Genomic DNA, 26798 nt, shown 5'->3' on the forward strand with positions numbered 1-26798 from the left:
TCCGCCGCCTCCCGCTCTCCCCGTGCCCGCCGCCCGCCCGCGGGCAGCCGCCGGCCCCCGGCCCCGGCCCCGGCCCCGGCCGCGGCCCCCGCCTCGGCCCGGCGCCGCCAGCAGAGGGCTCGCTCCGCCCGGGAAGGCGGCCGGCGGCTGCCGCGCGGCGCCGGGGCCGCGGCTGGGCGCGGGCAGAGGAGGCGTCTGCCGCGGGCGGGCGAGCGGCCAGGCGGGCGCGGCGGGCAGTGCATCGCGGGCCCATGTGCGGAGCCGGGCGAGCAGCCCCCAGCGGCCGGGGAGCGCGGGAGGCGACGGGAGAGCCGGCGCGGAAGCCTGCGCGCCGCGGGGCGCGCCGCCGCTCCTCCGCGGGCGGGCGGGCCGCGCTCCTGCGCGGGGCGAGAGCGGGAGAGGCCGCGCTCCGCCGCCGCGCCGGCTGCGCCCATGGGGTGAGCGGCGCCGCGGAGCGCGGCGGCCGGGCCGAGCGAGGAGCCGTCGCCGGCGGCCGGAGGAGCGGGCCGGCGGGGCGGGCCGGCCGGCGGCCGCCCCGGCGAGAGCAGCATCTCCCGAGGCGCGGCGGGCTCGCGTGAGCGGCGGCGTGCGGAAAGGCGGGGGGAGGCAGCGGCGGCTCCCGCCTCAGCCTTCCCCACCAGAGGGTGTCTGCTGGTGGGAAGGGGGAAGCCGCGCTCTCCTGGACTTTTGTGGGAGTGGGGGTTGCGTTGTGTGTGTGTGTGTGTGTTTTTTTTTTAAGGGGGGTGGGGTGGGTTAGAAGAGAGTCTGTGGTTTCCATGGAGATGAAGCTGAAAGTGCAGGAAATTTAAAGGCTTTGGGTCCTTGCAAAGCAGACAAACTGGTGCCAACGTGCGTGGCTGCTGTTGCTGCTGAGGAGGCTGCTTTGCAAACGGCGGAGAGGAACGGGGAGGAAGAATCGGCAGCAACTTCTTCCACACGCACGGGCAGACGACGAGGAGCGGCGGCGGCAAGCCGAATTTGCAACAAAAAGAGGCATCTCCCTTTCCCGGGGAGGGTGAAGAGAAGCAGCAGCAGCAGCAGCAGCAGAATTTTGGAGCCGCTCCACCAGGAGAAATTTTATAGAGAAGCCTGCAAGAGAGAGTGTTTGCAGGGGGCTTGTTCTCCGGGCTTATTAGGGGGCCGTCTTTGCTGGTGGTGCGGGGAGCGGCGGTGATCCCCCTTAAAGACAAGCTATTTTGGATATCCCCGTACAAGTTTTCTGATGTATTTGCTTGCACCTTCTTCCCCTGCTGTTTGGTGAACCCAGCCCCCCTCTCCCCCCCCCACCGGTCTCCCAAGGATGGATCATTCCCAGTGCCTTGTGACTATATACGCCTTGGTGGTTCTGCTGGGTCTCCGGCTAGAGCAGGGCGCCTGCCAGCACTATCTGCACATCCGACCGGCTCCCAGCGACAACTTGCCCTTGGTGGATCTAATCGAGCACCCGGACCCTATCTTTGACCCCAAGGAGAAGGATCTTAACGAGACCTTGCTAAGGAACCTCATGGGCGGACACTTCGACCCTAACTTTATGGCTATTTCCTTGCCCGAGGACCGGCTCGGAGTGGACGATCTAGCTGAGCTGGACTTGCTGCTCAGGCAGAGACCCTCGGGAGCGATGCCCAGCGAAATCAAAGGGCTGGAGTTTTACGACGGGCTGCAGCCGGGCAAGAAGCACAGGCTGAGCAAGAAGCTGCGCAGGAAGCTGCAGATGTGGCTCTGGTCCCAGACCTTCTGCCCGGTCCTATACACGTGGAACGATCTCGGCAGCCGCTTTTGGCCCCGGTACGTCAAAGTGGGCAGCTGCTACAGTAAAAGGTCTTGTTCGGTCCCAGAAGGCATGGTTTGCAAACCTGCCAAGTCCGTGCATTTAACGATCCTGAGGTGGAGGTGCCAGCGTCGGGGAGGGCAGAGGTGCACATGGATACCCATCCAGTACCCCATCATTTCGGAGTGCAAGTGCTCCTGCTAGGGCTTGCACTTACCTTTTCTCGCCCCCTTCTCCAGCGGACTCACGTGGACCTTTGCTGCAACAAAAATAAAAGACATTTGCTTTCTGGTTAACGTTGTAATGCACTGTAACGTGTAGGAGAATGTATATTGTGTGTATATATGGCACCGTTTTAATATACTATTAAAAGGTCAGTATTATACGTGAAATAATCAGCGTCTACTGTATTTTTAAGACTATTACCCTGATCGTTGCTAATGTATCTTTTTTTTTTTTTTTTGGTATTTATATTCCAGAGAGAAGTTGCTTCGCTTTGGCGAAGTAGGGGTTTTGTTGTTTGTTTTTTGTTTGTTGATTTTTTTTTAATAAAAGGATTAAAAAATACAAACCAAACTTTTTGATAAGAAAACGTTTTAAAGCTATTTTCCATTATTCGGAAAGCGTGTGTGTGAGTTTTTTTCTTTTTCCTTATGGACTTTAGATTTAAAATAAAAATGAATAAACGCCTAGAGCACAATGTTATTGTAAATAGAGAGAACAGTTTGAATGACTTAATCCTATGTAAATGAAGAGTATCTGCTATTTATTCTTTATATCCTTGTAGTAAAAGTGCAGTGCAGAATTAAAGTCAACCACTAAAACACGAGCCGTTTGGATTCTGTTTGCTTTTTGGTTTGGCCACCTTCGGGGGGGCTTTCTTCTCTCTCCTCCTCGTTCTCCACGCTCAGCAGGACGTTTCGTGGTGGCGCGGGGGGGTGGGAACCTGCTCACGACTCTCTTAGAAGGCAATCTTTGGCACCTACACCACAGGAGTGCCCGGGGGATCCGGCCCCGCGTGTGGGGCCGGCGAGGAGCGGCCGGGGGTGGGGGGGGGGGTCCCCGCCGGCCCCGCGCTGCGCTGTCCCCCCCGCGGAGCCGCTCACCCACTGCCGCGCAGGCAGGGCGCGCTCGGTGGCAGCTGGTTTGGGATTTTTTTTTTTTTTTTTAACCGCTTGACATTTCATTTACAACGGGACACGTGTCTTTCACACCTACCATTGTGGTGGGACACTGCTGAAACTTGACCCTTGGGCTTTGGGGGTTTTCAGCGCAGACACGTTATTAGCCTGATCCTATGACAGCCTCGCACACCCTCCCTGCCCGGCCGCAGTCGCCCCCGCGCAGCCCGGTTAACTCTTTGGGCTCCCGCCAGCCCCCGGCCGATCTCGCTCCGCTGACGGGCCGCCCCGGGGCTGCGCTGCCCAGGGACGGCCCCCGCCCCCCCCGCCCCGTTCCCCCGGGCAGGGCGGGGAGCAGCGGGCTCCCCCGGGGCCGCCGCAGCCCCGGAGGTGCCCGCCGTCCCGCAGCCGCCCTCTTCCCCCCCGGCCCGCCTTCCGCGGGGCCCGCGGCGCCGCTCCCCCCCCCTTCCCCGGCCGCCGGCTCCAGCGCTGCCCGCCCCCAGCGCGGAGCAGCCCTGCGGGGGCTCCGCTCCGGCCCCCGCGCTCGGCTCTCGGCGGCGGGGAGCGTAACTGTCCCGCGGCTCCGTAAGGACCCGTCGCAATTAACGAAGCATTTGAGTTTTACGTGCCGGGAGACCCGACGGTTAGTATCTCGTAGATACCGACTGCAAAAACAAACTTTCCACGTGTTCTTCAAAGGCTCCCTGACAGCGCAGAAAGCCTTTTCCTTATTTATCTTGGAATCAAAAAACTTTTTTTTTTTTTTCCCAAACTCTGAGGGAATCTATGCTAATTATATTAAAGCCGCGGGTCTTTCATTGACACAACCCAGCCCTGCTTTCTCTAACGTTTAGTTCGCCTATCTTCGAATGCATATTCATTCCCTCTCTCACTCTTTCGGCGCGTTTTACCACCCGTCTCTTCGCTTCTAATTTCAATAGTTTGGGGGGGGGGAAAATCAGATCTTGGGACATTTAGGGTATTCATTAACCTAGTGAAGAGGAACAGAGGCATTATTACTCACATAGAAGGCACCCTGCCCCCATGTCTATCTAAGGGTTCATTGTAAAAGGATTAAAAGTTAAAGACCTTCATCTTATGATTCTTTCGTTTAATCTTCGTGGCGCCTGAAAGACATGCTGGATGGATGATCACATTTAAAATATTCCTAATGTCGGCTACCTTAGGACTCCAGGCAGGGCAAACAAACGTAATTTATTTCTAGAAGAAAGGGTATATTGAGATGTTTAAGTTTATGAACCACCATTACCATGTATATTTGTTAGGTTCTGACAAATACCCAAATAACATTAAAATCAGCCATTCATCACATATGAATTTATGCAAAACCTTCTATGCCTGGGGCCAATATTTTTTTAGACAGAGTTTCACTTGCAAAAAAAAAAGTTTATTTAAAAAAAAAAAAGCCAAAAGCAAGAGTTTTTCATGACTGGTAAACACGAGAATTATGTGAACAGAAACTATTTCATGCTGGGATGGCAGCCAGGGACTCGGGAATGTCAACAAAAGTTCTCCGAAGGTTGAAAATGTCACTGGATTACAATACAAGGTCCTTTGCCCCATTAGCAAACTTTACTAAAGTTATATTCCCACTACTTAGCGAGGGGACTCACCCAGTGATTTATCTGTCTGTGATCCAAGAATGGGGCAAACAGAGGCTTCATCTGGAAACCACCTCTGACTGTTTGCTTAAAGATTTTGGATTTTGCTGTGTGCAGAGATGTGTGTGTAAGTGTCATGTGAGTGTAAAATAAGTGTGTTGTTAATATAGTCTAAACAGCTATCACTGCATCTGTCTTATTTTTAATCTGATAGTCATTGTAATCAGTAAGACATATGTACGTACATGCTTTCTCAACTAATAACGCCCTGTTACTAATAAATTTACAAGAATATTTTGGGTTAAAAAAAATCAAGTTTCACCATCCACAAGGCCCGTGATTTTTTTTTAAATAAATAACTAAATTTTGTCAGCTGGTAGAGCAAAAATAAACTAGTAGTTTTCACTGTTGTTTCTGGTCAGGTTCACTTTCTGGTCCTCCTGCCCTAGCGTTGAAATGTTTGGCTTGTAGTGGAAGTGTTTCAAGCCAAACAAATAAAATATCTTTCTGATGAATGTTTCTATGCAAATCTTTTAATATTAGATTTTGTAATATGTTTTTAAAGCAAAATTGAATTATGGCTCTTTTAAATTGAAATCAATTCATAACACAGCCAATTTTTGTTTGCTGATCTTTGTAGTGGCATCATAAGACCTCACAGAGACCACTGTGGGGAAGAAATAAGAAGGGAAAGGTTAAAAGTTTGCTTTTAGTTACTCTTCAGTTTCTTCTTCTGCAATTTTAGTGTCTTAAAGCAAAATGTTGAAAATTTAAATCCATTTCTACCTCTCCCATAGACTGCGTAACCTCAGTTCAGTCACTTAACCTATGTGCTGCTGTTCCCTATGAGGAGTACAGGACTTCGTCTACTTTGTCAGCGTAGACAGTCTTTATCTAGAATAATTTGTTCTCTCACACCATGTGTTTACTCAAAATCTAGTAATGTTAAGGCCCAGTGTTCAAGGGGGGTTCTTTGAGGGTATTTGATTTAGCGTCCAAGCCATTATTTTTGCCAGTGCAGAACAGTATCTTATGTAGCATTCTCAAATGTTTTGTACTTCTGTTTATCAGGAAAAGCATGTGACTTTCGATGAAAGTTGTGATGTTGTAGGCTAATTTGAAAGTGCTAAGAGTAACACAGTTGATAAAAGGACAAAAAAAGTAGACCAAAGTGGTCCAAATCTTTGTAATAAGCTCATTCAAAATTAGTCCAGGTAGCATGAAGAAAAAGAACCAACTGGGAAAACTTTGTTACACATCCCATTAAAGTGTGGTGTCCTCATATGCGTACTTAACTGAAAAAATATGTTTGATTCATTTTATCCTTTTCAAAATACTACCACAAAGGTAAATTCTTGAGATTGTATGAGTGCATGATGGAGTCATCACAAAAATAACCACAGCTAGAAATTAGAGCAGTAGTGTTTGTATAAATACCGGACAAGTTTTTCCTCTTCCATAGTTTTAATAGAGAAATAATCTCAATTTAGTAACGTCAACAGCTGTTAAAAAAATCCCTAGCAGTTCACCTTACTTGGGTTGTGTTATATAAATGTAATCTGCACCATGTTGGCTGGATCTTGGATCCATTAAAAAAAAGATATTTCAGCTCGGAGATTTGCCAGGAATCTTCACTGAAAGTTGAAATAAATATAATGACGTCATCATATAATATAACATCATAGCTTTCAAGGTAAGCCAAACCAAAGGTATGTTGGCAGGGGAATGCTGCCACCTGGTAGATCCATGCTAGGAATAGATACGATACTCTCATCCAGTGGGGAGGAGAATAGCCACACTCTTCCTGGAGTGCCCACAAGGATCCTGCAGTCTTTCTGTGCGTGCAGGTCCTCTGGGAGTCTTACTACACGCGAGAGCTGCAGAATCTGTGTCAATGCTCTCTTTTAAGAGAGCAGCTACAGCAAATTTGAAGAGACCCTTTCATTCCCTCTTCCTTGCTCCCAGACCAAGCAAGAAGCTCCAATGGTTAAAAGGAAGGGAATGAATACATTCACTTGAAACAACTGTTGGAATGGTTCAGAGGGGAACAGAAATATTCAGCAATCAACATTAAAGACTCTAAATCCTTAGAGGTGTTATTGCAGGATCAGCAGCTTACAGCCCTCTTTCGTGAAGGCTGGGTACCGATGTATTACTGTTAAGTCTCCTGCAGCTAGTTCTCTGTGGGGAAAAGCAGCTGCTCTATGTGATGTGCTTTCTGAAGAGTCTGGGAGAAGAGATACTGGAAGAGAAATCTGCACGGGTATAACGTCACAGTGACTCACTTTTCTCTGCTGGACTGGAGGACAGGAGCTGCAGGGATGGCACTATTTCGGCTCTTAACTCTTTAGGTGGAGAGTTTACATGGAAACCAGCTGAGAACAGATGATCTGGGGCTCACTGGTTGTACGTCCATTCTGCCCTCTCCAGGGGTATATTTATGCTACCATTACACATGGTTCTGAGCCAACGCTCAAGCTCAAGACCAGACCAACCTGTGTGTGCACTTAAGGCCCAGTCAGCCTGCAGATATCCTGGACAGCTTTGCAGCCGTCCCTGTGAGGGCCTCTGGCAGCGTGCGGGTGCTCCTGTGCAACAGCCACCACCAAGCTAAGGGCAGCGGTGCTGACTGAAGGCACGCTCATCTCAGCACTGGCTAGGCTGGAGCCTACTCTTCACCTAAGACAGACGTTCCCCAGGACTCAAGTCTCTCTCTTAGAGAATTGAAGAGTACTAGCTGCATCAGATAATCGTAACAGAGTTTGAAAATAGGTTTCACACTCCCTCCTCGTTTTTTTTTCTCCCCTCATGAGAGGGGGAGTGGCAAGACTCCCATCACAAAGAACGTTACTCAGAACCAGAACAGATCTTAAGGCACAACACTAAAAACCTGTATGCAATGGAGAAGGACTGGGTGGCTCGGGGGATTGGTAATGGTATAAAGAGCTTTTCACCGCTAGGCTTCTGGCTTCAATCCAGAGGTAGTAACTGAAAGCCACAGTCATCTGATGCCTGCATAGTGGGCTGTGTAGAATGAGTTGTTGGTCTCTGCATAGATCCTACCAAGCAGGATCCAGATCACAAAGCCACCACCAGAACTGACATGCTTGCAAGGATTCTCAATCCAAAGAGAAAAATGAAACAGGAATGAGGATGTTTGATCTGCGTTTGTGATTTAGTAGCAATAAGGGTTGGGGGGGGGGGGGGTTCTTTTGCGGGGGAGGGGTTAATATAGAAGAATATAACCAGTATAGTCACTTGTATAGATACAACGCTAATAGTATTTTCCTTCTGGCATAGTAATATCTTTATATTTGACCTACACCCAGCAACTTACTACCTGGCTTGGATGCAAAAGCGTGGTCCAGAGGAAGATGCAGCAAATGCAAGGGCCATACTCTGCTGCATTAATCCAAAGTGCCTGCTGAACTGTGTGGTGCGGTGCAAATTACTTTACAGTAAATGCATTTTATGCCTATCAGTACAAATATATTCTGCTCACTGGGTTGGTCTGCTTTAGTTAAGGCAGTGCAACTTTTCCAGGGCTCAGGTTAGAGGTTACCCTTTCATAGGACCCCCAATCATGCAGCTCCAAACACGCATTTCTCTGAACAAAGGGTGGAACAGGCTGTGATTCAGAGTATGCTTGCCAAGCTGCTGTGTTGTACCTGTGCAATAAAAAAATCCAGCACCTTTTCTCAGCAATAAATAAGCTGATTTTAACTTCAAGTATTAGGAAAAAGAAGTACATAAAACCAATACATATTTATATAAGAGCCAGTGTAAACATCACTCCTCTGTTTCAAAATGAACCTTCTGGTATTCCAAGCACTTCATAATATTGTCTGTGCGTGAAAAATGGACAGAAAATAATTTTCCTTCACTCCCCCTCCTAGTTTGCTTTGGACGTTTAGAGATACTGCATATCTAGTCAGTTTTATTTTGCCCTTTGCACAGATTTGTTCCTCCAAGGGCACTCTATTTTTTTCATACAGCAACAGAATGCTATTTTTTTTTAATACAGCTACAGAACACTGAAAAATATTGCATAAATATTATCGTAAACATGCATAAATTAGTAGAGGGACTTCATAGCCCAGTAAGACAAGTTGAAATGGTATCTTTTAAAATTGAGTGGATTTCCAAGTTCATCATGTCCTTTTGGAATAAGTAGATAAAATTTTGTTTTGTAGGTAGCACTTGCACAACAAATTAGGTCATTGATTTGAACCTTGATGGTCTTGTAAATAAGCCTCACTGTCTTAGTTATAATCAAGCCCTACATTAAGTCTCAGGGCTACATTAGAAATCTTTCTCATGGCCTTAGAAACACGTATCTCCTCTGTCTCGTTGTATCTGCTCATAGGCTATTGGCTTCAGATGGGTGTGAAGAGTCCCTTTTCACCAAGTAGTTTACTGGATCCGGATCTTCTGTTGTTGTGGTGGGTTGACCCAAAGCTGCTCTGTCACTCTCCTCCTCAGCTGGACAGGGGAGAGAAAATATAGTGAAAGGCTTGTGGGTTGAGATAAGGACAGGGAGAGATCGCTCACAAATTACCATTGTGGGCAAAACAGACTTGACATGGAGAAATTAATTTCATTTATTACCAATCAAATCAGAGTAGGATAATGAGAAATAAAACCAAATCTTAAAACACCTTCCCCCACCGCTCTCTTCTTCCTGGGCTTAACTTTACTCCCGATTTTCTCTCCCTCCTCCCCCCAGCAGCGCAGGGGGACGGGGAATGGGGGTTGCGGTCAGTTCGTCACACGTTGTCTCTGCTGCTCCTTCCTCCTCTGCGGGAGGACTCCTCACTCTTCCCCTGCTCCACCATGGAGTCCCTCCCACGGGAGACAGTTCTCCATGAACTTCTCCAACATGGGTCCCTCCTACGGGCTACAGTTCTTCACAAACTGCTCCAGCGTGGGTCCCCTGCGAGGTCACAAGTCCTGCCAGAAAACCTGCTCCAGCGTGGGCTCCTCTCTCCACAGATCCACAGGTTCTGCCAGGAGCCTGCTCCACTGCAGGCTTCCCATGGGGTCACAGCCTCCTTTGGGCATCCACCTGCTCCGGCGTGGGGTCCTCCACAGGCTGCAGGTAGAGATCTGCTCCATCGCGGACCTCCCTGGGCTGCAGGGGGACAGCCTGCTTCACCATGGTCTTCCCCACCACGGGCTGCAGGGGAATCTCTGCTCCGGCACCTGGAGCACCTACTCCCCTCCTTCTTCACTGACCTGGGGGTCTGCAGGGTTGTTTCTCTCGCATATTCTCACTCTCTCTCTCCAGCTGCAGTTGTGCAGGTTTTTTTCCCCTTCTTAAATCTGTTATCCCAGAGGTGCTACCACCGCTGTTGATGGGCTCGGCCTTGGCCAGCAGCGGGTTCCTCCCGGAGCCGGCTGGCATTGGCTCTGTCGGACATGGGGGAAGCTTCTAGCAGCTTCTCACAGAAGCCACCCCTGTAGCCCCCCTGCTGCCAAAACCTTGCCATGCAAACCCAATACAGTTGTGTATATACACAGTGGAGTATTCTAGTTAACTGGAAAGTCTAATAAAGTTCACTAAGAACTACATGAAGAAGGCATTAAGGCTGGACCACCAGGTCAGGGATAGTTATGCTGTACTTAAGCTGTCTTCAAAAGTGCAGAACATTCTGGTCTGAGCCAACAAAATCTTAAGCGCGTACTCAAGCTAGGCTTCATGAGCACCTCCACAGAAGGACTGCTCACCTGATTAAAGTAAAACATGTACGTAGGTTCTCCCTTGGATGAGGTCAAAATGCTCAGCACCCTGTATCAGAGTCCCGAGGGAACCGAGAGCAGCTTGGGTGTTCAGGGGAGGGCTGCTTTACCTAACCAGGAACAGCTGAGTGTTGTGGTTTGTATAAACTGTTTGCCATGTATGTGTGGCATGTGGCAGTAAATGAAACACTTACTTTAAAACTTATTGAAGTTCTTTCAGCAAAAAAATTAATGTGGGGTTGGCTTTTATGCGTTGTTTCAAATGAAGCAGAGATTTATACACCTTATTATCCTAATTTTTTTCCAGACACTGCCCTGAATATCTCTCATATCTTATGGGAAATTAAGTATCAGACTTTTTAAAGAGATCATTTTTAATTTCCCATCTATGGTACGAACAAAAAAATGAGTAAGTCTAATGAAGTGGCATGTAGTCAAATGTTCAGACTGTAATCATCCACAAAATATTTAAAGCAATTTGAATGAAACTTTTCAGACAGCCAGACTAGGTTCCTCTTACTCCTAAGCTTCTGAGAGATGCCAACAGACTTCAAGGTTAACGTTTTCAGGCCTCGGTGCCTAAGATTAGGCATCTTGTTCAACAAGCAGACACCTATGGGGGAAAAAACCCTGTGGTTTGAGTTTTGGATGCAGAAATTCACAGGTCTCAGTAGGAGACAATGATAATACACCACACAGTGAAAAACAGCAGATGTAGCCTTACCACTTAAGTCTGTATCTGATACTGTGAATTTTATAACTGGTTATAGTAAGATTTTTTTTATTTTTTTTTTTCCAAAAAGAGCTAATAGATGCATGTTTTTAAAAAAGTGGGATTTAGGTACATAACTTTCCTAGGAGCTGTAGAAAATCCCATTTACAAATCTGCTCACTCTGAAGTAATGAGAATAAGAAGAGGACTTACAGTTTCTCACAGGCAGGAGAAATCCTAAAGCAAAATAATTAGATTCTAAGCCATATCTTCTGCCAGGGTGGATTTGTAGGGAAAAAGGGAGGATGGGGGACATAGAGCTAAGGCAGCGTGACCCTGTCTTCAATTTTTTCCCTCCTCCTGCCTCCCACCAGCATGGTTGATGCTGTCACATGCTGAAGGAGTGGTTGAGTCCCCTCCCTCCTTCATTTCAGCTCTCCATCAGCCCCTGCAGATGTAGTGGACAAACATATTTACTTCAATACAGTTATTTTATGCCGATCGAAAATCTTAATCAGCTTATAAAATAAATAAAGTCTTTTCAGAAGTCTCTTTTTCTATTTCTTGTTGCCTAAAATCTTTCTGCCTTTGGCACAGTAATTATCTATCACTGAAGTTTCTCTTTGTCTGTTACCATATTTTCCCTGAAGGTGGTCATAATATTGTGATTAAAATATTTTTTGACCAAATAGTAGATGTTTTATGGAATTGCACATTTTCTCTTGCAAGTTTAGCTTTGTGGAATTTCTTTAGCTTTCTATAAAAACAAAGCAAAACATGGGCTTTTTTATCACCCCTTTCTGTAAAATAAATGGATTCTAAATCTATACTGCCCACTCTTGAGGAGTTCGTGAGAAGCTTCCAGTAAAGCCTTTGGAGTTTTGCTAGAGGTAGGGCGAAAGTCTGCAATTAAAAGGACTGCTTTGGTCACTTCATAGTCTAAAGCAGTAGTGTTGAGGGGCAGAGCATAAATGTTATTTCACTGATAGGTAGAATATCTAGTGTAATAATCCCTGTCAGTATCTTGCAGGATCTTTAGTGTCTGTGCAGAGACTGGTACCACTTGACCTGAAGAAAGCTTTACCTGGCAGCAGTAGGAGGCTTCTGTTTTCTGTGCAGACTTACCTTCAGAAAAGAATACAATATATGTATTTTACAAGTGCGCTAGGTATCTTCCTATGTTCGAGTTTGGGACAGCTACTACTGCAGCATCTAGTGGCCCGCTGTGCTGCTCGTTGGAAACAATAATTTGAACACTGAGGGGAAATTGCAATATTTATAATATATTAAGCCATGGAACATGTGAAACCTGGTTTCCTGTGGATTTATGTCTTGAAAGTGAATTTCTGGAGCTCATTTGCCAAATGTATCTGGAGCCAAACCTGGACAGCACTAACCTGACCCTCCCATTTCTGGGGAGCGTTGTCTTGCCTGTGCACTGCAAGCCAGGTGACATCAACTTTGAATAAGCCGGGAAGCACTCTGAGAGACATGACCTGAATCCTGGTCTGTCCATCTGTCCCGCTGGATGAGGCCTTGTGTTGTTAGTTCCTTGATTTTTAATAACATCTGAGCTTATGCTTCAGCTTACCTTAGCAGTGGGAGCTACTAGATCTCTCTTCCCAACATCGCTTTTGGATTTTGTTATTGTTAGGAATTTAATATTCATAACTGAGAGAGCATGTAGACAGATGCACAGCACAGTCCAATAAACCTAATTTCCTTTGAAAACAAAAAATTTACAAAAAATTAAGGTAGCACTGAATAATATATCTGAATCCATGAGTAGCTCTACTGCAAGTATTAAATAGCCCTATTGCAAATCATCCCTGAATCTTCTCCTGCCTCAGATGCTCTTGAGCATCATTTCTGCGATGGCACTTGCAATGTGTGAGTCAAATATGTTATTTATTTCAAAGGATTTTGCTGCCTTCTAGCCTTACTGAGCTATAGTTTATTCTGTAACCCTTGTCCCACTTCTTAGTATTTTGGATTCATTTCATTGTACTGCAAATGAAACTAGATTGAAGGTCCCTTTGAGAAAATGTCCCTGCTTCTATATTTCTGCTGTAAATTGCTCAGAATAGTTTAGGTTCTGTTAAAACAGTAAATGCTTCTGGCCCTACTCGTGCAAATTGTCTTAGTGAGGTCAATAGATTTATGTACTTGTACAGCTGAGAAAAATATTCTGGCAGTTTTTCTGGGGCAAAAATGGTGACTCAGTGGCAGTGTAACATTTTACAGATTCACATCAGCCAAAAAATGTGGCCACTTTCCCGTTTTGAAAACGTTAAACAATTTTTTTAAAAAATAAAATATTTTGTTCTGATGTTTTCAGAGTAATACCTATTGATTTTTTAATTTAAAATGTTTTTTTCATTTTGAAAGTCCTCATTCAATTCTGTTACAAAAATCCATTCCTTTTTAACCTAGGTAAGCCAAAATCCCAACTCAATCAAAATTAAACTTTTTAAGATTGAACAGAGCATTTTGTGTGATTCTGAGCCAGTATTTCTTACTTTTCAGCTCACCAAAAATTTTGAAAAAGTATTATTTTTGGTGAGCTCCGAGCATATATTTAAATTATTCACCAGAGATGCAAGGAATGGAAAAATTAGATTGTCTCACAGCTCAAATCAGATGCCAGATCCATAGCTGCAGTAAATCAGCATAGCTTTGCTGGTGTCAGGCAAGCTATTCAGTCTTATGCAAGCGAGGAATCCAGCTCCATTTAAGTGTTTGGTTCAGTGGGACTGTGTAGGTAGACTGTTCAGGTGAATATGGCTTGTAGCTGAGATCCTTGAGAGGAAAGACTTGTAAGACAAAAGTAATATCCAACTTATCCGTGGCATTAACTTGTGATGCCTGTGTTTTCAGTACTAAGTATTAGTATAAATCCTGTGTGCATGGCCATGTATTACATGAATTTACTTCTCTACTCCTTCATGAGAAATATTAAAAGTTGCATGACTTCCAAGTCTTTCTATGTGCTGTTGATTAGCATTCCACCAGGATCACTAACCTATTAGAGTGTCTGTCACCATTGGTGGAAAAGAGTCTTTTATTTCCTTCTCAAATGATTTTGCTTTTCTTCAATGGTGTCCATAGCAACACATACTGGTAGTGATGAGTCCCTGATTCTGTTGCAGGCTTTCCACAGCAGTGTCTTGCCAGTAACAACAGTTGACCCGACATTGTAAGGCTGCTCAGAGGCACGTAGCCACGCTGGTTCTCCTGATGAATGGGAGGTATCTTTCCATACGTGGCAGGTCAGTTCTGGTCAATGACATAGCTGATTTCTAATCAGGCTAGCATCTTATGTTATTCTGAACACAATTATGGGAATGCAACTTTGGAAGGTCTTTTGACTGAAACTCCTTTTCTCAATGTGTATGTGCATACATGTGTTCCTGTGAATGTGTGTAACTATTTCTACAAGTATGAGTTTACCACTCTAAGCTGAAAGTTAGCTCTAATAGCAAACAGTCTGTGGAAGAGATTGTCCAGAATGTGGCCAGGGGACAAGGAAAGCCATTTGTCCCTTACTCTTCTCTCCCTGTTGTTAACCTTTTTGTCTAGGTAAAAGACATTTCAAGGAAATGAGTAATCTGCAATACGGACTATCTGTGCTGCAGACTAAATTAGAACCAACAACCTAACATCAAACTCAAATAAGAATGACTTCATTACCTAGACTGAAGCTGGCAAGGAAGACAAAATGCTCTGCTGTGTGGTCTCCTGTGCCTTAACCTAATATTCAAAACTAATAGGAACAAGTCTTGGACTTAGTACGAGTTGGCTTTATATCACAATGTGCATAGAGCAGGGACCAGATCCAGTAACCTTTCTTCATGCAAGTAATTCTTGCTCATGTATGTAATCAATGGGATGATTTGCTTAGGTAAAGATTCTCTGCATGTGTAAAGTGGAAAGGACCTGGACAAAATTCTGCAGTTTTTCTTTCTCTGACTCATACTTGTCTCTGGATTTGCTTTGTGTATGTATTGGCACTGTGGTTGCCTCCAAGCCCCAAGTACATATCTGCAGTTCTTTATGTTGTATTTTGAATGCCAAATAGACATCCTGAGTTTCTCATGCACCCATCGAAGCATCTGCGTTTTGGAAGCAAGAAGTCTTGACCAAATGCCTATTGCATTAAATGAAAAGGATGCGTGCTGACTGCAATACCCCTGACATCTTCATTTGTGCTAGTAGCATGTCACTTTTGGTTTCCAATGTCATTTCTTCCAGGGACAGCTTCACCCTGATGTCTTGGTGTAAGGGTCCCATCTGAGCTGGGGCCAAGCACAATGAATGTTATGTTAACAGATGGACATGACTGCAGTCAATAGACCATGCTTAAGTGCGAGTGTTGAGAGCAGAACTCACAGGTGGGAATGGCCAAAAGTCTGTCTGTACTGTGGTTAGGGGGCCATACCATTGCTAATTCTGCTGTGGGCTGACTTAACTGAAAAAAGAAATTCTTCCTTCACCACATAAGGAGAGGTTTTGGCCTGTTGGAATTGCCTGGGTGGTGCAAAGGAAGGTGGGGTGTAGAGACACATTCTAATTAAGTCTCTATCCCCTTTTGTTAATATCTTTTTAGGAAAGCCCCTATGGAATAGACCAAAATAAGCTCCTACCCCTAGCTGAATAGGTTGTCAGGGTGCAGAACTATATTCTGAAGACTTATGCATGTGTAAGGGGTGTGTAACATTTTTGTCTGAATGGAGCCCTATGTTCTCATAATTTATAGTAAGTAATCTTATTTGCAAAGCATGCCCTTACAGTTTTAAAAAACAAGTTAATTGACTTGCATAAAAATCAAACATGTCAAAGTTTTCCATCTCGACACAAACACCACATTGAGCAGCACATTGCTACAATAGCCATGATGCAGTCTGGGCTACCTATTGAGATATTTCATAAACCAAAATGGAATCTTAAAAAGTTTGTCAGTTTTGCATACCTCTGAGTTGCTGAATTTAGGAGTCCATTACTCGACTAATTATACAATGTTTTATTTTTTTCCTTGTGTAAATAAACAAACTTGTGTCTGAATTTTGGCAAGGGGCACTAGAAGCCAATTAGAAGGTGTTCCCAATGTATTACAGTATTACAAACAAGATGCCTTTTCTTAGAAAGGCGAACACACCATGTTTCTTTTAATGAGTGTGAAAATATACCAGTTGCTTAATCACTAGCAACTTATAGTTATAAGCATAAGTGAGTCCTTTCTCAGGAATGAAAAACATAGCTTAGTTTCTTTACTAACAGATGACATTTTAATTTAAAGCTCCAGGTTTTGTCTGGAAGGGCTAAAACATCTGAATTATTTGAGAGAGAAATAAGGGGCAGAGGGGAAGTATGGGAGAGCAGGCAGGATTTTCTTATCTGAGTAGACTTCACCCCCCGCTCGTTTGAGTGGCGAGGATAGTGTGTGTCCCTCGGTTTGTGTCTGCAATGCCATCTGAGATAGTGTGTCATTTCTAGGACAGTTCATTCACTCAGCCTTGCCGCACTTTAGCACTAAACTAGATCCAAAACAAAAGCACTGTTAAGTCACAGATGTACAGTTGCTTAAGGGTAGATTATGTTTTCTGCATGCTGTAGGTATGGGTTGAAGCACAACAGCATCCCTGGAAGAGCGAGCCCCAGGAAGCATGGTGACTCAGCTGTAGATTCTTCCCATGATCCTCTTCTGGATAAAAAACACGGATGCAGCCTTGACTTACTTTGAAAGGGTAAAGCTTCCTCCTATGCAGTCTAGACAAATCACAATATGCAGGCTCGTTGTGAAGCAATCAAAATATTAAGCTGGATAAGAGACTGGATAGAACAAACTGCTCCATATAGAGATCCTTTATCCTTGTTTTTCTTTAAATGTTTGTCTAGAAACATAAAGATCGCTTGATTTATGACTTGTTCAGCAAGCTCCAAATCAGATGGCGTTGCATTCAGAGCAGTGAATCTGTCAGCCTGGTATTACTCCACTGCAGCCAGTGGAGTGGTGCAAATTCCGCAGAGCGACACATCCCTAGCTGCTAGTCACTGGTATTATGGCAGGAGTATGTTACTTGTCAGCAGATAGAACTGTGGAAGAATCTGGCCCATCATGATTTTTAATCCTTCTCATAAAAATAAAATAAGCCTTGGGAAAGCTCTCCAATGTTATTTAAAAATAGAAGAATAAGTGTTAGTGGTTTTATATGGATTACATAAATTACTAGTTTATTAGAAAAAGGGATAATTTTAAAAAGAGGGAATTTCCCTCGAAGGGAATGTTTAACTTCTTTGGGTTACTTTATGGATATTTTATTTTACATTTAAAAATAATTAAATCTTTTAAAGCAGAAATTTTCATTTTTTGTCAAATAATGCTTTTCCTGCTTCAGAGCTACACAGCCACTTGTGAGCCAGCCTCCATGCTACTCAGCACTAAGGCATGTGCTTGTGAAGCCATAGCTCAGTAAGTTATTGTGAGGAGCTTTGGTCATAGTCTGTGCATGTATTCTTAATTCAAGGCAAAGGTAATATTGACTAACTTGAAAACCGAACACAGGGGATTTAGTCCATAGCCAGCTATACTGCCCAGCTTTAGTTATGTCAGGTACACAAGTTAGATTCCTAAGTCAGAGGTTTAGTGTCCCTAGTTCCAGCGGAGGGTTCGGAGAGGCAGAGCACAGTTAACAGCCCATTTACCACCTAACTTATTTGCTCTAAATCATGGTCAAAATTTTCACACAGGCTTTATAACAACATAGCAAAAGCAGTTCAGGAGTCCATGAAATTTAAATGAGCGCAAATTGCCCACTAAACGCACAGCATAACCCTTCTGAGATGCAGGGAGTAAGGGCCAGTGATCCTGCGGACTCTCCATCTGGACACGTTTGGAGACAAGGTGGTGGGGAGGTGCTGAGGATGAGAAAGCCATGGCTGGTGAACCCCTTGCGTGCTAGGCAGTTTAGTGCAGAGGTAGATCAAAAGCAGTTTCTGCTCCCTGCTCAGTATGAGGAGGGGACGGCGAAGGGGCTGTGACTAGGGCTAAGTCTACATGACTGCCTCCCGGAGCTAGTCCTAGAGTGGTGCTGCTGGGACACAGCCCCTTGCCTCTTTCCTTCCCACCACTTACAATTTTGATGGAGGAAGAAAACATAGAAAATTGCCCCCTTTGCTGTGATTTTTAATGGAAAGTTGGTCTTGTCAAAAAAATTGCTTTTTTTTCCTTTAGTAATGCCTCTGAAAATGTTCAGGTTCAGATTCTGAAAAAATTGTAAGGCTCTGATTGGGTAGCAAACTTTCTGTTAAAACCAGGAAAAAAATCAAGTTTGCTTGTAAAAATTCTTTGGTTTTCAGTACCCAAAAGTGGAAGGGAAGGACCTCGTTCAAAACTAAAACATTTCAGCTTTCTGTCGCTGAAAACCAAAAAGTTGTCACTGAATTTTTTGTGGTGAAAGTAATAGTTTCTAATCTAGTCCTGAGATTTTCCAGGACATTTAGGGAATAGTAGGCTGTGCTCTGGATGGGGACACAGGAGGCCAGAGCTCAGTTCTCAGTTTTGTCAGAGGTTTTTGACAAGCTACGTAATCTAATTGGGTATGTCTACATGCCCTGATAGAGTGGCCCAGGCCTCTGATGGAGTCAGTTCTGTCAGGTTTGGTAGAAAATAAAAGCCAGTTAATGGAGTGGCGATTTAGTGCCACTTCAGGCAAGCTCAGCTCCCTGTTGTTGCTGTCCCCTCCTCAGAGAAACCCTGCCACCTGCCTGCGTTCAGCCCAGTGGGGCATTTCTCCTCCTTTCCTCACTCCCTTCCCTTTCTCCTTCCCATTTGCACCTGAGTCCCCATCTCTGCAGTTACCCCCACCCTCCCAGGTCTGATGGCGGGTGGTCAGGCAGCACACCCCTGCCAAGGCTGCCCCCGACAAGGCTTGCCCTTGGTGCAGGAGGCTTGCCTTCAAGGGCAGCCTCCGGACGGCTGAAGCCTGTCCTCTTGATCACTCAAGACCCTAGGTGTCCAAAATGGTCGGTGGATTATCATGCTTCAGAAGGCATGGTCGCACCAGTTGCCCACCGATGGTCTCCAGGCTGTCTACAAGGCAGCCGTGTGGTCAGAAGACAGCCAGGTCCTGAGAGCCACTCTCATGGTCACATATCGGCTGCTTTTCTATCATCTCAGTTTTTCTTCTCTAAAATGGGAATAATATCTTTGACCTGTTTTCTCTTTTCATTTTGTTAAGGCTCTCAGACAGGGTCCGTGTCTATATATGCTGCCTTGGCAAATTAGGTCCCTTTCATAGCTGCGGAGACATGGCTGTTAAAGGTTCCCTGGTACTACTGCTAAGGAAAGAATATACATATGTCTAAATACTCCCTTTTGTTCAGATTTTTATAAGCATTTTGCTTTACTGGGAAAGATCCTCAACTGTTGTAAGTTTGGCAGGCGTCCACCAAAGTGAGAGCACTTACTTACCAACTTACACCAACTGAGGAGCTTGGCCCCAAAGTATGCTTGAAAAAAAAGTAAGCTTGGTGTAGGAATCCTTTTGTTAATACAATTAGCATATTTTGTGTTTACAGCATTTTTAAAAGTTCTGTTAAAAATAAATTCCTGAAGCCCTGGATAAATAAATAGTTGTACAGAAGAGTCCTCTGTAGCCACGAAGTTGCCAAAAATTATCAGTAATCCTCAGTCAGATGGAATGTACAGTTGGCAAGGGGATGGCAGGAAAAAGTCCTCACCAGTTCTGCCTCGTATTCCCATACAATGAGAGATGCCAAGTTTCTCCATTAGTGTCTGTGATGCAGTTGAAGATGGGAGTGTTTGTCATTAAGGAGACCTTGTTTCAGTTAAATAACCAGTGAAGGGCTCAGTTCGGTTGCATATTTTTCCATCACTAGACGTTGATTTCACACGAGCTGCTTTATTTTGTTAATGAAATTTGACCCTCGTTTCTTTTCCCTCTGCATTTAACTCAATTTAGGTCAAAACATAGAATATGCAAATGAAGAACCACAAGTCCAGCCCACTAGTGATGTGGTTTTAAAGTCCTGAATAAAAATAAAAACTATTTACAGACTAGTCTGGGGCAATATATGCCTTGAAAACTGACGTCCAGGATCCTGGCAGCTGACGTATATATTTATTTAGGCTTTGACACTGCTAGGATTTATAATTTTGGGGGTTTTGGTTTTGTTGGAAAGTGACTAGTGATTTTAAGGGCCTTTATTCTGAGTGATGAAATTCAGACAAATGAAACTGGCATGTGCTCCCAGCTGTCTGAAACACTGCTTTATTTAAGCCCTATGTAGTAAAGATTCAAGCTCTTGGGGAACCCCCAATCACTTGTCAATTCTGTGTATCTTGGCCCCTGGGTGCAGTGCATGTAAGTGGATAATGGGCCAAGAGCTGTTTTTATTTAAAACTGTGGAATTCCCACTTGGTTCAACAGGAATTACACCTGTTCAGCCAAGGGCAAACTTTGGCCTAGGAACTGAAATCTAAAGATACTGCTACATCAGAGCACAGTCACACCATGTAATCACAGCCTCGCCGCACAGTTTTGTTTCAGAAGTATTATGCCTACACCAGGCACACCACGAAGATGAAATAGCAAAGTAGTAAGAAAGTGGGAATTCGCTCAATCTGTGGTTCTCCAGTCTGTTTGACTGGGTCCAGCACTAATAAATATACCTACTAAATGTTCCACCGTTTGATTTATGTGATTGCATTGTTCTACGCCAACAGAAAAGTTATAAACACTTTGCTGCTTAGAAAAAACATCTGCTGAAAAGTTTAGTAGCTTAATTGCAAACAAAGTGTGTAGAAATGTTTAATAGTCAAAAGAGTAGAGCTGTAGTTATAGGAATGACTGGGTCTGCATAACACTTGCATCTTTTCAATTAGCCCTGAAGGTAGACGTCTGAGAAGAGAAAAATTAAGAGACACTGAAAAGATTTGCCATCATTGCCATGATTAAGTTCCATTCATACTCAATTTTTTCAGTGTTTTCCTGACCATCAAAACATAAAGGCAAAGTCTGAACTATTTAAGGACTAATACAGCTGCAGATTAAATTAATATCTACATTATAGCAGCTACTTACTGTGACTGTCAAAAGTTAGTTTTACCCCAGAGAGAAGGTACAAAGAAAACAATGGAGGGTCTTCTGTGTGAAACCCTGAAATCAGATACTAACAGTCACGCAGAGTTGTGCAGATGTAATACAATCTAACCTTTTCATGTTTAGACTAAAGGATTTTCATTTAACATTATACTTAACGGAACAGCTTTAAACCAGCCACAAAGAAGTGACCTGGCATGTTTTGACTATAATAAGCATTGATTCCATGCCTATAAATTTTATAGTTGAATCAATTATACTTGTTCTTTATAGGATTAAAGAAAACGTTCCATTTTTAATGGAATTTTTTTTATTCTCATGACAGAGAGGAATTGAAGGGGAAAAAAAGAAAAATGAGTGAGCAATGCTAAAATTATTAAGAAAATGCCTAGAGTATTTTCTCCTAGAATAAAAGCTGTCTAGATAGAATATCTCAGCTTGTGGAAAGATCCACAAACACTGAAAATATTTCTTATTTCCCATGAAGTGAGAAAAGGACCGGCTGTTGTCTTTCACTTCGCAGAACAGTTAGGAGATGACACTAAGATCTCACTGCAGATGGGCCTGTGCCATCAGACTCAGCACTGAACAGGAAGGCACACGTTCTTCTATGAGGAATAGTAGACTGGGCTTTGGGGAGAGCTCAGTTAAATTTTCATCTCTGCCACAAGCTTCCTTGGGCAATTCATCTTTCATCTGACAGTATGAAATGTTCAGGGCTGGTATTGTGTTTTTATAGAGTGTCCGGTCAAATGGGACTTTCCATCTTTCATGAGACTACTTGAACACAAATCCTAATTATCTCTAACTGATACAATTAAATGATGTCTATGAAATGCAGTGTTCTCAATATTTTTTGCCTGTTGAGTGGTACAGTTGCAAAATTGAGTAGTAGGGAAATGATACAGCTCCGAAAATACTTGGTTTTGTGGTTTCTGTATTTGACCACTGAAGTTGTATGGGGGTTTTGAAGTACTTTTCAAATTACTTATCATGCTACCATTATAAAGCAGATGTATTTCTAGATGTCTGCAGAGAATTCACTAAGATATCAAAGGCTTTTGTTAGTCAGAGTTCATCTGTCACAAAGCAAGGAATAGAAGCCAGAAGAGAAGCTCTTCCCATTGAGCCACATCTCATTCTAGTGTGAAAACATCCACTTCAGTACGCTGGATTGAGATTATGAAGTAGCTTGTGACAGATATCAACAACATAAACCAGAACTCTTCGCAGTCTCCAAAACTCAGACAAACTTGTGTACTACAGTAGTCTTTATTTACAAGTGGTCTGAGTAAGGTGCCAGTCCAGAAGTGCTAAAGATTACATCATACATAAGGATTGAAATCATATCCTTGGTTTATTCAACAGCAGCTAGGACACAGTTTATATCCTAAAGTTTGAGGTATATGTTACAATATGTGTTCCTATGTATCCACACAAAATTTTGCTTCAGGTCAGTAAAATCTAATGTGTCACCCAAACAAAACCAGCAGAGTGAGCAATAAATTTTCAGCCACAGGCAGTAAAATACTGGTATGGGCACACATCTCTGAAAGCAATACTGAGAGCTTAGAAACCCTTGGCTTTTGCCTGTAGGATATGGTTCGGTGTGCTAACAAGCATTTTCACAGTGAAAACAGCCTTGAGCAATGAAGTGTGCACTCACAGAGCAATGTCTACCAGCGTGGAGGTAGGAACCATCGTGGTTCCTCCTGCCATTATCCCCACCCGGGGCAGTACATGCCCATGACTGCACAAGCATCTCTGCAGTTGCACAATCCCTGTTGTCAGTCCCTGTACTGCAAAGCAATACCAGTTCAGAGGACAGCAAAATAATCCTTGCCCAGACCAGCTCACTCCACCCTGTGAGGGATTCTCGAGGCCAGTGAAAGATCATCCAAGGAGAAGAAAGAAAAGGAGCCGTTGGCTGCTCCTTTGCAGTTCCTGAAGGCCAAGGCCTGGGGCAAATGTAATCATTGTGAGTAATGGAGTGCAGTAGCTGATCAAGGTGGACTAATTCATGATGCTTGATTTTATAGTTCTAGATTAATTATACTTTTTCCCCCTGCCAATTACTCTAAGTACCTGACAAAACAGTGCCCAAGTAAATTTCCATAAAATGAGGGGAGTAGGGGGGGTGAGCAGCTTCTTTTGGAGGATACACCAGAAGTTTTACATCAGAAATAGTAAAACATCCTTGAAGCTTCTACAAGCTGCTGCTAATGACTTTTCAGTTATTTGGAATGTGTTTTAAAGTAGATAAGATTTTTAAAACTCTTCTGGCCTAAAAATCTGTGAAAAAATACTGAGCTCTCTTTGCTTCTTTTGTTGGAAACAGTGTAGTGCAGACGTATTGTAAGCATCATCAAAATTGCAGATATCAGGAGAGCTGGGAATCCATGAGTAGCTGGGAATGCTGAATTTCTTTATACTCAAAACTGTGTATGTCATTATGTCTGGTATCTGTGTGAGCATGGGTATCCAGTTCAAGAAAACATATATGCATGTATTAAAATCCCATTTAGCCAGTGAAATTTTGTAAACGCATAACCTTTAAGACCTGTTGATGCAACAAGCTTATATTTAAAGATGCCCTTCAAAGATTTCCTGAACTCAGGCTGGAAACTGTGGTAAGGTAGTTCTGACCAGGTGAAGATGGATTCTTTTTGTAAGGAGTTTTATTTCACCCACAAATAGCATGCCCTGGTTTGCCATCATTAATAGCCTAATATGGTGAGTAATAATGTAACATTTCCCTGATTGTTTTGGTTTTTATTTTTAGAATAGTAGCATTTATATAACAGTCTTGGTAGAGATTTAGGGTACAAAAAACCCCTAACCGAGGCTCCAGCTATTAACCTCATGTGTTGTGTTTATAAAAAGCCACTTTAATACGGTGCTGTATAAAGTATGTATAAAAAGAAAAATCCATTACAACCAAGGGGATTTTCAATGAAGTATTAGCCTGGTAAGAGGGTTAACAAGGTTGGTGCTTTTTTTCCCGTCCTTTCTCTTTTTTTTAAGCAAGGCACAACTTAGTATAAGCAGTTAATGTGCAGTTTTGGTGCCACAGATTAAATTGTGCAGGCAAAAGTACTGCAGGGTTTTTGTAAAGACATATATTCAGTTCATTGATACATATAAATAAGATTATACCCTTTCCCCTGTATTTGCATTAGCCAAGACAAGTATTAGACATCATAATACAGAATGGTTATTCAGAGTTCACTAATTATGGCCTCGTATCTTTAAATGAGATTATAATATGGCCAGCTCTGGATCCTGGTACAGCCTGACTGAGTTATGCTGTGACACTTGGAGGCAGCAGAAAAATAGCCTGGAAAAAAAGTTCAAAAATATTTCCATATCGAGTTGGTACGAGTGTGTGTGTGTGCAGGGCAGGAGGGAAAATTGATCTTAACCTCCTGGTTATAAACAGTGGCTCCAGAGCTGGGATTTCTGATGCTGTCAGCTGGCAGTGCAGGTGCTGAAGGTAAATAATAGCAGACTGCATTAAACCTGCGAGTGAGGCATTGAGGGTGGCTGCCTCCCAAACACTCCCACGCTGCTCTAGTAATAGTGGAGTTTGCCCCTGCTGGGATGCTTTCAAGGACTATCCCAAAGATTTCTGATTCAACTGAAGATGTGGCCATGCAGTTGTTATATTGGCTCTGGACTTCAGCAGTCCTTTCCCAGTTCTGTGCTGGCCAGGATGGCCCTCAGATGTTTGGGCAGAAAAAGCTCTGTGAAGAAGAATGCAGGCTGGGTGAATTTTGATTTTGTATGTGACTTTTATGGGGATGATATTTACATATCATTCATTTTTCTTAGGAGCCCATCATGTCTCTGCTGCTCTTCCCCTCTTCTGCCCCTTTTACAGTTTTTGAATACAGTTGCACCTCTGGCTTACTGGGTGGCAAAGGGAGCAGGGCATTGCAATGGAGGTGGCCGAGTTTTCTTTCCATTCCCTATTGAGCTACAGGCTAGCATGTTTAACATCATGTGTAAATCACAAATAACATCACAGAATTTAGTGTAACTGCAATAAGATATGGAAGAAGAGAATCAGGCACTCTACTCCCTGCTGTAAACAGCTCTATAGTATTGCTCTGAGCTGTTGCTACTAACCATGCTTCACCCCACAGCTGGCTGCATTTCAGTGATGAATGAAGCCACCCTGTGTCCAACATGTCTGTTTTGTTTTAATTCTGCAGAGCTCTTTGGAATCTTCTAGGATGAAAGGCCCTATATAAGTGTGAGATTGTTGTTTTTATTTGGATTTGGAAATAGCCTTTCTGAAAATAGTAACTAGTAGATTAAATGCCAGACCAGGATGAGGCAATACTGCTTTGTACACAGAGAGGATTATTAGAAATATTTCTTTAGAATGATACCCAGAATGTGAATTACTCAACTTGCCAGGTTACTTATGAAACAGAAAAAGTTACAGAAGCGCTTATGTAACATTATTTTTCCAGAAAAATAGGTGGTGATTTTTCTCAGCAGTTCCATCTGCTAAATGGACTAACATCTTGCAAAACCCCCTCACTGCTTTTCCTCCCAGAACTTCTGTAAGTGGACACATACAAAAGCATATCCATGCGTAACAAAGAGCAATCTCAGATGTTTTAAGTAGGCAATCGGATACAAGAACAAGCTTGGACTATTTGATGGGTGAGAAAGGTCAGTTTGTTTTTAACTTCTCTGCATATAAATCATCTATGAAAAAGTTTATTTTGCAAATGTCTTGAGCAGTATAAAAAAGCAATACAAAGTTCAGTGTTTGGGAGGGGGGGCAAGTTGGCTAAAAAGGTCTCTTGACATGTGTGGCTTCATCCCTGTTACACCAGCACTCCGTTACACCACTCCGACAGCAAGCCCAAATTAGCCCCTCTCTGCACTGCAGCAGTGTGAAGAGGTTCGGTGTCAATGTGGAGTGACTCTTGCAATGTTCACCTCTCCTGGGTACAGCAGTATTTATAGGTTAGCAACTGTTCCCTCTGCTTTTGGAAAGACTGGCTGGAATGTTTAATATTTGGGGCTGAATTCTTCTAGAAATGTAATTATTATTTAACACGGAAGGAAAAAGGCTTAGTCAACTCAGAGCATTGGCTTCTAGGCAAATATATGGGAGGTCTCTAGCGATACAAAGTTATGTTGTGCCTACTATTTAGTCTGCCTAATAGCATGTTCAGTTTTGGGTACTGAGCTGACAGAGATCTCTTTCAGAGGGTATATAATTTACCCCTTCAAAACAATGCTTCTTGATGCTTATTTTTTATAGTATTTTAAAACTTACTACAGAACAACAACAACAAAGAAACCCTCCTCCTTGGCTCCCCAGTAAAGCTCCAAGTGGGTGTTTATGTCACTCCTTTAATGGGCATTTGTATTTTATGCCTTATTTTAAAAATGCATTTACAGATTTCTTTCTAATTAAATTTTATGGGTGAATTTACTGCTCATGAAAGTGAGTGATTAATAATACTGGCTTGAGTCAGATGTAGTGGGGTAGGAATTATGCAAACTTCCCTGCATGGCTCTGCCAGGGCATCTCAGTCTTGACCTATTTTACCCTGGAGAGCAGGCTGGCCAGTCGTGTGATAGTCGTGGCACATGGCGTGACTTTTTCATCACGTGCCACCAAGCAAGCCGCCAAGGAAGAATTTTCCTCTGGAGTGTCAGTGGCTGGCATGGTTCTGTTATTTCTGCTGC

At 43.6% G+C, this 26798-nt stretch overlaps 1 protein-coding gene across 1 annotated transcript; it reads left to right on the forward strand.

Moving 5' to 3' along the window:
- Positions 1-200: 200 nt before the first annotated feature.
- On the forward strand, positions 201-2597 carry NOG (noggin). The gene has a single exon (XM_069799236.1). It carries the CDS (start codon positions 1301-1303, stop codon positions 1970-1972), a length of 672 nt encoding a protein of 223 aa, XP_069655337.1. The 5' UTR covers positions 201-1300; the 3' UTR covers positions 1973-2597.
- The last annotated feature ends 24201 nt before the right edge of the window (positions 2598-26798 follow it).

This window comes from Haliaeetus albicilla, chromosome 12 (genome assembly GCF_947461875.1).
Source record: "Haliaeetus albicilla chromosome 12, bHalAlb1.1, whole genome shotgun sequence".
Taxonomy (NCBI): Eukaryota; Metazoa; Chordata; class Aves; order Accipitriformes; family Accipitridae; genus Haliaeetus; species Haliaeetus albicilla.